The following is a 12,064-nucleotide window of genomic DNA, read 5'->3' on the forward strand; positions in this document are numbered from 1 at the left end:
TTATGAATAAAGGGAAGCAGAGTTATGTATCGGTGTTGTAACATAATTGGACTCAATCGTCGTGGTCCCAAAATAAGATGCAATATAGACAAAGCAGTTACTGAGTTCGGCTTTATTTAATGTTTTTCTATATTTATAGTCTCACTTTCATTATTATTCGAGCAATCGATTAGCTTTTTTATTTTATGTCTATGGTACGGCGGCAGATAGCATAGCTTACTAACCTATGTCTGCGGTTAAATTACTCTGACAATGACAATTTTAAAATGACAACTGACTATATGTTGACGCGCTGTGTTTACTTGATTACTGACGTGTCAGCTCACCGGTGTCAGACGTGTGGTCCTACAAATATTTTGAATTTGTATTTTCAACCAAAAAAACAAAGAACAACAATAATTTCATTTACCATAGGATTAAGACTCCTCATATTCTTTTAAGTATTCAAATCAAATATTATATATACTGTTCTGTACTGTGTATAAATAAAATAAAAGTAATTTAGTGAATGTAAACAATAATTTATTTTGAAAGAATGTGTGTGATATTAAACAATGAATAAAACGCCCGAGTGGTGTAGATTTAAGTTTAATGAAAAGAAAATTTTTGCATTTTATTACAATGACCGGTATTCATAGAGACGCGCCAATCGGTATACAGTTTTTAGAAAAGTTCAATAGTTGGTGGTGTCCGCGATGGCAAATAAACAGGCTGAGATGGTATGTGCTAATATTATTGAAACCATAGGTCAAAATAGTATATATTATTATACTATAAAATTAAAAAAAATATGTTATAACAGATACAATTAAATGTTTGACTAGAAGTGTGTATAGTCCTTAGCAATTTCTTCCATAGGGTCAAATTCATCAACATGAATATTTTTACTTCAAATAAGCTCATTGTATTGATATTATCAAAGTTGCAGTCTAGAAAATAGATGAACCCAATTACAATTTTAGCTGTAATAATATTTGAACACTTTTGGGCATGGCTCCTATTATTAGCATTGTCATCTAATGGGTGAGCTGCTGATAACTTATCATGTCAAAAAATATGGTAATTGTAAATTTAATTGAAACATATTAGTTATTATTAAACATATTTTAATTTAAGTTATTTTGTATTTGCTGAATAATGGGTTTAATATTAAGTTTACTTATCAAATTTATTCCTGAAATATAGTTCTCAAGCGATATTAATGTAATAAATTTATTGGTGATAAGATTTTAATCAAAGACATTAAAATACTTTTGTATATCCAATCATTCTCCAATATAGAATTACTTCCTCTACTAATTTTATATTAAAAAGAAACACGATCATAGAACATAAGGTTTCAATTTAATGTTAACAGTTGAATATTTGCTTAGAAACAAACAAAGGAACAAGATGTTTTGTAAATACTAAAGTATGTTGCACAAATAGTGATTTCCCATTTATAACTAGGTTGTTAAAATATTATATTATAATAGATAATATCTTAGGAACCAGCTAATTTATTTAGAAATTCATAGAGATCCTACTCAATATTTTAACTACACTTATAAACTACAATAGAACTTGACCAGTTATTATTTATGTCACACATATATTTATTTGGATTGTGTACTTGATCACTGTTCCAAAATTTTTACTAAGGGTTTTTTTAAGAGCAGATCAATATGTGATAGGACTCTGAAGAAATTTTTTTATATTTCACTTATTATTTAATTATTATTTTCTAGAATAAGATTTTCTTTTTCAGTAAATTGCATAAGCATTCTTTGTCTTGCTTTCTCTAGAATTTAAATGTGTTAAATTCTTTACCAAGACTTTGATTTTGTTAATTTGACCTTAGTGAATCTAACTTCGTGATTCAATCTTGCATATAGCTATGGCCAACGATCGTATCGTCCTCGACACGGTTTTGTCTAGTTTTTATGAATGAATAGATTAACTAATTGAATTCAACATTCTCACGGATTATGTACGATAACCCGTATAGATGTCAATCTTAATTTATTTTAAGTGAACCTATGCACGCAGGTTTGTCTCCTCTTAACGCAATAATAATAATTGTCCTGACTATAAATAAATTGAAACAAAAGAAGAGAAAAATAATAATTATAAACTTATAATAATACAAATACATAGCTTAAATCTGGTAAAAAAGTGTTTTCTTTCAATGTTAACTAAGCTGCTAAGAACATCAGCTTTAACATCAGTAAACGCTTGTTTGACTTATTTATTTATAACGTTTAATTCGGAAATTCTGGTATCGAATCCTGTGTGTTTCATCTGTAAAAATAAATACTGATGATGTATTATGATGCCATATTTGGTGGTTACATCTCTATATTATCAATTGTTTTGTTTAATATCTTAAAGATATGCAAAACACACAATCACAATTATTTATTGCAAGGCCAACGCGCTTATCATCTCCTTATCGGAAAATTGCATATAACATAACTTAAGGTGGCTGGATCGCTATCGCCAAAATAGCCTTTAACCCTTGTTTCAAGTTTTCCTGGTCCATTTAAATTGGATGCTCTTTGATTATAAGACAAGGCGTTTGTCAATTTTTCGATGAAAATACAAGCAATTTTTCATAGAGATTTCAATGAAAATAGATACCAATGCCAGTACATTGAAAAGGAAAATAATTACGTTTGTCATAAAAAATTGTTATTTCATAACAACACAATGCTAATAATTATAATAAACTAATATTAAGCCGATGTGAATATTAAAATAATTGAATTCATGCACAACAACCAAGTCCTAACGAGTTTGTGATTTGATTATCATAAATATATAACATTTTAATATATAATATCAAAACTGGACATATTCCAGTGGCGTAACTATACGAACGGGGGCCCGTGGTAATTTCTTTTGATGGAGCCCTATCAGAAAAATTCGTTACGTTGTACTCAGTTTAATTTTAATAAACTTCGAAATTTTCAGCGTACACAATTACACGTTGTATATGTCCCACTAATACCACAAAAAAAAACTCCTCTCTTACGCGAGAAGGAATGGTCTGTAGACGCCACGCTAGCCCAATGCGTGTTGCATTCATCCATAGATCATAATATCTCAATGCATTCATCATCTATTCGCTAGCTTTTCGGCAAAGGAAACCTGAGGAAATCGGCATACATTTACAATGAAATTAAAAAATGAGCCCGCGGCCTCTTGGGTAGGGGGCCCGTTGTATTTTGCCAGCTCTGCCACTCTATTGCTACGCCACTGACATAATCCTCAGTAAATCATAAATAATTTAACAATTGTAAAAAAAATAGCTGGAGGGACGGCGTTGACAAAATTAAAGCTATTAAAAACATGGATTACAATGAAAACACTTTTAAATGTGTGTTTGAATAAACATAACACATGTGACATCCGATCTCAATGAGTCACGGTCATGCATTTTATCACTAGGAACAAAGTGTGATCTAATGAAACACTATACTCCGCGAAAGTGTATATAGTTTACGTGCACAAACGCAATGTTGCAAGTTAACATCATGAAGAAAATATTAATATAAAAATATCATTCTAACGCTGTGTTGAGAAACAATGCTTACCGACTCTGCTACAGCGTGAGGTTCAGAAGGATGATCAGTGATGGAAAGTGGGTCTAACTGAGTCTTCTATTCAGAAGACGAGACTTATAGCTGTCTCCCGTACTTTAAAAATCAAATATTGTATATATACATACAATATGTGTAACACAATAAGTGCTGTACCACATTGGATTATTGATATTTTAAATATCATTGATATGGTTATATTTCAGGTACCAAGCGAGCGTACTAATTCTCACCTACTTTACATACATGACATATCACCTAACGCGAAAACCGATATCAGTGGTAAAGAGCATCCTTCATCAGAACTGCAGTGCGCTACCACCCCGGCCGGGTTTGACTGCCGCTGATGACCAGTGGTGTAATTGGGCGCCATTCAGTAAGTAAATACATATTCTAGTATTTAGCTATTGGCCTTATGGCTTCAATGTGCGACTCTCATTCCTGTGGTGCAATGGAATTTCTTTCTATGTCCGCATTTACACTCGAACGCTGAAGAACATCGTAAGAACCACGGCTTGCCAAAAAACCCGAAACGTCGACGGCGTGTGTCAGGCATAGCAAGCTTATCTCCAGTTCTGTATCTTCTGTACAGAAATCTGAGGCCCAGAAATAAAAAGGTGGAAACACCACTGATTTAGCAATTGGACATGGAGAACTTATTAAGTAACTTGGTACAATATGAAGGATTAAGAAGATTTTGGACATAGGTTGAATTTTTAACATAATTACCCAAAACTGAGGGTAGTTTCATCATTAGAATTTGTACTTACAGATACGGATGACGCAAATACGCTGCTTGGCGCTCTTGACTCTGCTTTCTTATTCAGCTATGCCGGGGCTATGTTTATATCCGGTGAGTTATATGACAGTGCTCAAGAATATAGTGTCCCCTCCATTGATATACATCATTTTTGATTATGTTATTAGTTTGAATGTTTAACTGCTGGAAATTTTATTACAACGAGGGAAAAGAAGTGGTTTTATTTAGTTAATGTGTGTTATGGTTCGGTGTCCATCCGTCTAACTAGACTACTATTTTGATTAGCATCTGCTTACCTATATTATATAGGAGTGCAGAGAAGCAAATACAAATTAACATGCTAATTATATGTTGAAATTTCATCAGACGATAGCATCAGCTTATTCAATAACGAATGTGTCGGATTTTAGGTATGATCGCCGAAAGAGTGGATTTGAGGTATTTCCTCTCATTTGGGATGCTGTTTTCAGCAATTTTGTGTTACCTCTTCGGCCTCGCGAAAACATTTAATATACATGACATATCATATTATATCATTGTACAGGTGAGGAAATAAATAATTGATAAATTTAGAAGTATGATTACCTGATATTAATGGAGGATGCGGTACTCTAAGCGATGCCAGCTGAGTTTCTACATTCTGAGCATGCGGCGTTTTCTTGAACAGACATGTAAACTCAGCTACGAATAGGTATTTCACTTAGCAAACGGTTGAGGTTTTGGTAGACAATAAAACAGACCGGTAGAGTTAAAAAAAAGTGTTCTAAATAGGGTTGAAAATAGTCAAGGCATTAGTAGGCAAGGCAAGGTACAAGAGGCTAGAGACCCACGTTTTGTTCATGGTGGTAAAGGTAATTGCATCTGGCCTTGGACACGAGACATATAAAAAAATTATATGTTATAGTAAAATACCTGCAACCTTTCAGGCAGGTGCAGGCATAGCTCAAACTACTGGGTGGCCCGGCACGGTGGCCATAGTTGGTAAATGGTTCGGAAATAGTAAAAAGGGACTCATTTTCGGAATTTGGAACTCGCATACGTCTTTGGGAAATATTTTGGGTAAGAATACGTACATACAGTAGATTTTAAGTAGATAATATTGAATAAAAAATATTAAATATACTTTTAAACGACAAATATATGTATTCTACAGGCACAGTAATGGCGGCCGAGTATGTGGAGAGTGATTGGGCGTTGTCGTTCGTCTACCCGGCGTTAGTTATGGGAATAGTAGGCTTTATAGTGTTTTTGTTTCTCGCTGCCGAGCCCAGGTGCGTTGGTCTCACTGTGGAAAGACCAATGGTGAGTATTGGCATTGCTTTTATTTTGTTTATTTAAAGATACATTCTTCTAAAGTCAGACGTCAGTAGACCTCGTGCCTAAAGGATATAACTATGCTCAAAACCGAGTATATACTCGGTAATAATAATACTCGGTAAACTGGGCGGATTACCGAGTAAAATATAAAATTTTAGACCTTTACAGCCGAGCAGACAGGCCCGAAGATCTGTTGATGAAGAAGAGCCGTCACAGGTCATTGTTGGTGATCAGGTGTGTATGTTTAGTTAATTCACATACATTTTATTGCTCGTGGTGACGCTGTATTATTAAACATTACGGTTTAAGATACCAATATATCACAGCTATCTATTTTTTGATTAAATTAATACAATAGATTATATAATAGCATAGATTGCTTCAAAAAACTGCCGCAATTCAATTTCTTGTAAATAAGATGGTGATATAAAATATATTTTTTTTAATTTTACGTCGTTTTGAAGGAAATTATTAACACAACAATTAATTGCCGGTAATTGCAACTAATTTCCTATGGTTACCTATCGCTCTTTTGTCAAAAATTTAACCTTATACCGCGTCACCTTTGAACCTTATTTGGATATAACTATGTTGTATGAGGAGATTATTAATATACTAATATCACAAAATTAATATTTGCACATTAACCATGTAATAATCGCATGCTTTCCAGACAGCCAGCCTTCGACCAAACCGACATTCTGCTAACTCACCCCCGGTAAGTTTCTATAAACAACTAACGGATATAATACTGCATATAATCAATAGTTGGAAAATTACTAATATTGTATTGCCACTTTATAATCCCCAATTAATAATTTAAAGATTTTGGAAAAATTCATAATTTTATACTTTACAGTATCAAGATGAGGAGCCCTCAGAATCGAGCGCACTCCTCGGTCGCTCTCGATCGCACACTGGCGCCGTCTCTCTCTCGCGCGCGATGTTGATACCCGGAGTGATAGAATTTTCTCTATCCTTGTTCTTCGCAAAGCTAGTCAGCTACACCTTTCTCTATTGGCTGCCGCTTTACATAAAATCTTCCAGTATGTAATTTTGTTAACCGGAATATAATAATAGAAGGTCAATATATATCGTGATCCGCAGATGTGTAACGACGAAACATCTTCACCCACTTCAATAGAAGAGCCTGACCAATTTAATAATATAGTTTAAAAAATTAAAGAACGGGAACGTTAATAAGACAACGCTGGCGACGTAATACTTGAGTTCCACAGTCTTTGAACGATCTCCCTGTATCAAAATATCGTAAGGTGACTGATAATTTTTCTCTCGTAGTTATGGAATTCCTCATGTCCACATCATGTCATGTCATCTTGCTTGGTTATATGAGGCGAAACCATATTTAATAATCTTTCGAAAAGAATATCATATCATACGAAACTAATTGTTGTAATTGGCGAAATCTTCATTTCGTTAAAATTTTTTTTCTTTGGGTTGTCACTCAGACTCAACTCACACTGGTTGTCTGGAAGCGATAAGGCCGCCAGTTGCCGTTTTTTCATGTATTCATGTATTTATTTGCATTCCATAACGTTACAAAAGATGTTTATGAGGCTTAAAGCTAGGTACAATATTATGGACCCTGTTAGGGCACAGCAAAAGAAGGCATTACGAAACCTATATAACATAGCTAATAGCAACGCAATAAAAAATAGCACATAAAACTTCACACTCCAGGCTAGTACCAATTACATAGAATAACATTTTTTTATTTATTGAATTTTGTATATTTAGGGATTAATAATTATGAAATTAAACTATATTTTTATCTTCTAGGTACTCATTAACGCTATAATAACATTTACGTATAAGAAGTTTTTTTAGTTTGTTTGTAAATATATGTATCTTTTTTTCATTTCTTAGTGTCTCAGGTAGTTTATTATAAATTTTGATTGAGATGGCTAGTGGGCTTGATGCATGTATTTGTAATCGGGAAGATGGTAGGTTTAGGCGTTTTTTGTGTCGAAGTGTATATCTTGTCTGTATGTCTTCGCGTGTGGTGTAAAATTCTTTGTGTGTATGGGCAAATTTACAGATTTCCAATATGTATAATGAGGGTAGAGTGATAATGTTTAGTTTTATGAAATGTGGTTTGCAGCTGTCTGTTTTTTCTATATTAACTATGATCCGAATTAACTTTTTTTGAGTTGTGAATAGTGGTGGTGCGTCGGTGCTATTTCCCCACATTATTACACCGTAGTTAAGCCATGCATGCGCATAGGCGTAGTAGGTAGTTAGAGCGGTTTTCAGGTCCGTAGTCTTTTTAATTTCCCGGAAAGCATATAAAAATTTTGATAGTTTTGATTTTATTTTTTGTATGTGTGATTTCCAGTTTATGTTTGTGTCTATTGATATACCTAGTAATGAAAATTCGTTAACTTGTTCTATTGCGTGGTTGTTAAAAGAGAAATTTAGAGAAAGTGGCTTTTTTCTTTGATTTAATGCTAATATTATAGCAATGCAGGCCTTACTTTTATCGCCTATGCTTACGAAACACTTCTTTCTACTCGGAAGAATGATCTTCTGACTACTGATGATATTGAAGTGTAGTGATGTCATTCAATATATATTGAGACAGTCATCGAGATATTGGATCGCGATATTTATTGACAGTCTTACCCCTGCCATTGAATATGTATGTCATTTTATACTTTTACATAAAATTATTCGAATTTCATTACGAATTCATCTAGATATAAAATCTCTCAGAAATCTCTCTCTAGTTTACTACACACACAACCCGCAGACTTGATGGACTTGACTATTTTTTCGTTCTTTACAGCATAGAAATGTGTCAATGTCTTACTGGGTTGCGGAAGTTCTTATTATTTATATGTCAAATGTACATAATTTCCAGCATCCCTAACTCCACGCCAATCTGGTGAAGTTAGTACAGCTTTTGACGTTGGCGGCGTATTGGGCGCCATTGTGGCCGGACTTTTATCGGACGTAGTCGGATGTCCGGGTATAGTCTGCACCGTTTTCTACTTCCTATGCGCTCCAACGGTGAGTACTATATACAGCTGATGCGATTTAACATAAGATTTAATCGTTCTATTATGTGTTAATTGTAATCGTTACTTGATTTCACTCTGTTCTAGCAATTTCCTCATAATATTACTGAAATTGGTGTTATCACCATATCTGTTACAAATCGGTAAAATTCACAGACTAAACATAGACTTAGTGAGTTGAGTGAGTGAGAGTTGTAGTTGAGAGTACCTAAGTACAACTCACGTCTATCAAATACAATTTATGACAGTCCTGACTCGCCTTCAAAGGGCAAACCCTTTAAAAATCGTATAAGTTTAAGGACGCAAAAAACCTTACTGAGCGCTATAATCTATGTTAAATTAATCTTTTCCAGCTTCTCTTCTACCAGTGGTGGGGTGCCACGTCTTATTATTTGAACATTGGCTTACTTGTAATAGCTGGTGTATTAGTCAACGGACCGTATGCTTTGATAACTACGGCGGTTAGTGCGGAGCTAGGTAAGTTCAATTTGCATCAAAAGACGTCTTACAATTGAATGGTCATAATAGCACAGGAGTTTCTAAATCGTAATCTTGATGAATTTAAATAAATAATGGAATTTCGAAAATCACAATGTTTATATCATCTGTGAAAATACTTTATTTGTATACAATAAAATTGTTTATTTTTTTGTCTCAAAAGGAACACACAGCAGTTTGTCGGGTGATTCACAGGCACTAGCCACTGTCACTGCCATCATTGATGGTACAGGCAGTATTGGTAAGTATATAATATTAATTTATTATTAGTTCATAAGTTTAGTAACTGTCTACCAATACTTTTGGAAAATCAAAATATTAAATGAGATTCTACATTTGTCTAATAAAAATTGCTTTATTATGAACTTTATTATGGTTATAACTTGTAGAGATAAAATTTGAAATTATGATTAAAAATGTATCTATAATAGATTTTTTTTAATTATAAAATTAGTCAACTGTTGTATTTATTGTTTAGTGATGTCAGTTTCACCCCACTTGCTCTTTGGGTAAAGCTGTCGGGAACAAAATATCATTTTGCCGTCAGTTGCCAGATTTTTTTTCAAATTAGGTTACATGTGAGCATCAGAAAATATGTCAATATGTTATTTTATTTGTTTAGGAGCAGCTGTTGGACCTTTATTAGCAGGAGTTGTGTCAAGTGCTGGAAGTTGGTCACATGTCTTTTATATGCTGATTATATGCGACTATATGGCTCTAGTCTTCCTAATACGGTAAATTTTTCTAATACAACAAGAATGTCATATCTGTTTTCAGTATTCTTAATAATTATTTTTTCTATAATTTTATTGGTTTTGTATTTACTTTAGTCCAATAAAATAATTAACCTGTCTGACATAAGTTCTGACATATGACAGTTTTATACTATTCTTTATCAACATTGATTTCTGCCAATAATTTAATATAATGCTCCATAGTAAGATATAGTACAACCATATTAAATTAAGAGCCTTTAAATACTTTATTAAAAACACAATGTTAAAAAATAATTTATTTGGTTTTAACAACTAAACTTTATTTACAGAATAGTGAAATCAGAAGTACAAAAAATACGTCAGAACAGGAGGCTGGCATCGCCGCGACTCGTGCGCATCGAGTAGCAGTATTATATTTATAATAAACATATTGACTAACTTTCTTTGACTCATTTTGATGGTTAACTCTTTAGATGCTACTCACACATCAGTATGCAAGATAATATGCAAGTAAGGGTTTTAGAAACTCATCTAAAATTTTAGGCTTTCAGACAGATTTAAAAAGCTACAAAAAAAACTATATAATAAGTCATTGAAAGTCCTTTAGTGCACAGCCAGGAATTGAACCTAGAATCTCAGAGTCTGGGCTGAGAGTCACAAGCTGAACCCACTAGGCTAACTTGATATATTCAATAGCTATTCTAAAAAAAAAAACTTAATTCTGGTCTACAAGATTCATACAACATCTGGCTCATTTAGTCTACTAAATGTTAGTTAGTCCAGTTAGTTATAATTATAACAAAATATACTTTACATAATTAAAAAGACAAATTATTCTTGGCTATTACAATGAGTTAAATACAATATATATAATAGAAGGGTTTTATCATTTCTAGCATGATCCTTAAACAACTTAACTCATATACAGTGCACTCAGCATGTCAATTTTATTTAATACAATAAATTTACTTATTAACAAATTAGATATAAATCTAAGTATAAACTTATAAGATATTAAGCTCTTCCCAAGGGTAAAATAAATGAAAGACTATCTCCAACAGAGCCCCACGCCACCCTATTCAGTTGAAATGCTGCCACCCAAACAGAGAGCACTATAATCCATATTATTGCTCCGATTGCACTAAATACCACATCTGAAAAAGAAACAAATCTTGTAATATCCATAAAAACACGACTCTGATGCAAATACATGTATATATAAAATCATAGATAGATTTCTACAGCAGCTTTATATTATTAAAGAGTATTTGAAGACTTACATTTTTTAATCTCCTTTTGTTCATCAAATGGTGGTTTTTTGAAGGCATCATTAAAGAACCACACTGCATTAACCGCCCACACAAATGGCAAAAATACACATCCAACTAAAAAAATATACTTATTTAGGAAATCCTAAATGTTTATTCATTATACATCCTATACAATTACTACTCATATCAAGATTAAACGAAATTTGGTATACCATATAATTGAGTATACACATTGAAGTTAATTGCTGAAATTTATAAAGACAAGATTTATTTATTGAAGATAAGTATGTGTATGTTGTATTGTGTGTATAAACATGCATAAAGCACTGTTTAATAATACACATTTTTTACTTAAAATCTTAATCTGATAGTTTAGATTATGAGAAGGTGGTAACTGTTTGTTTAGCAGTTTCTTTTGAGTAGATAGATATTTAGGGTCTGAGAATATAAAACTATTTAAATTAATTTTAAAAATATTATTTTACTTAAAAAAGTTTCAGTAGTTCATTCAACCACAATCATATGAACCCTTACCTATTATCAAATCTGGTAAAATAAAGCCAGCGACTAGATAGGTATAAATAGAGCATATTTCAGGTATTGACATCAAACAAATAAAAATATTTTTCTTCTTACCTTTGAAATAGTTCCTACAAAGCTCAAGCTTTTTGTCATTTGGGAGTTTATTTAAATCCATTTTATAGATACGTCGTATATAGCAAGAAGAATCTGTCCCACTTATGTGTCCAATGTTTCTTGTATCTTAATGTTCACAGAATTAAAAAAAAAACGCTTTATGAGCAAGATTTTACAAGTTAATCATGAAAGTAAAAACTAATAATGTATGTAATTTGTGTTTATTTAGACGTTTGGCTCTTGTGAT

The 12,064-nt window shown here is 32.7% G+C and overlaps 2 protein-coding genes across 4 annotated transcripts; one reads left to right on the top strand and one right to left on the bottom strand.

Moving 5' to 3' along the window:
* The first annotated feature begins 168 nt into the window (after positions 1-168).
* Positions 169-10,349, top strand: LOC123717338 (glucose-6-phosphate exchanger SLC37A2). 3 transcript variants are annotated; one of them, XM_045673272.1, is made up of 14 exons: positions 171-719; positions 3,788-3,957; positions 4,354-4,434; positions 4,752-4,885; positions 5,268-5,400; positions 5,495-5,643; positions 5,827-5,892; positions 6,332-6,376; positions 6,518-6,704; positions 8,540-8,688; positions 9,050-9,173; positions 9,358-9,435; positions 9,817-9,928; positions 10,240-10,349. In XM_045673272.1, the coding sequence occupies exons 1-14, from the start codon at positions 592-594 to the stop codon at positions 10,313-10,315; spliced, it is 1,632 nt and encodes a 543-aa protein (XP_045529228.1). In that variant the 5' UTR covers positions 171-591; the 3' UTR covers positions 10,316-10,349. The 3 variants fall into 3 exon arrangements, with proteins under 3 accessions (XP_045529229.1, XP_045529228.1, XP_045529230.1); XM_045673274.1 differs by lacking the exon at positions 171-719 and adding an exon at positions 2,152-3,622; XM_045673273.1 differs by lacking the exon at positions 6,332-6,376 and having other exon boundaries at positions 169-719.
* Positions 10,350-10,828: 479 nt separating this feature from the next.
* Positions 10,829-12,059, bottom strand: LOC123717340 (gamma-secretase subunit pen-2). Its single transcript, XM_045673276.1, has 3 exons — positions 11,818-12,059; positions 11,191-11,295; positions 10,829-11,064 (listed from the first exon to the last, which is right to left on the bottom strand). Exons 1-3 carry the CDS (start codon positions 11,876-11,878, stop codon positions 10,925-10,927), a joined length of 306 nt encoding a protein of 101 aa, XP_045529232.1. The 5' UTR covers positions 11,879-12,059; the 3' UTR covers positions 10,829-10,924.
* Between the last annotated feature and the right edge of the window lie 5 nt (positions 12,060-12,064).

Source organism: Pieris brassicae, chromosome 12, assembly GCF_905147105.1.
Source record: "Pieris brassicae chromosome 12, ilPieBrab1.1, whole genome shotgun sequence".
Lineage (NCBI taxonomy): Eukaryota > Metazoa > Arthropoda > Insecta > Lepidoptera > Pieridae > Pieris > Pieris brassicae.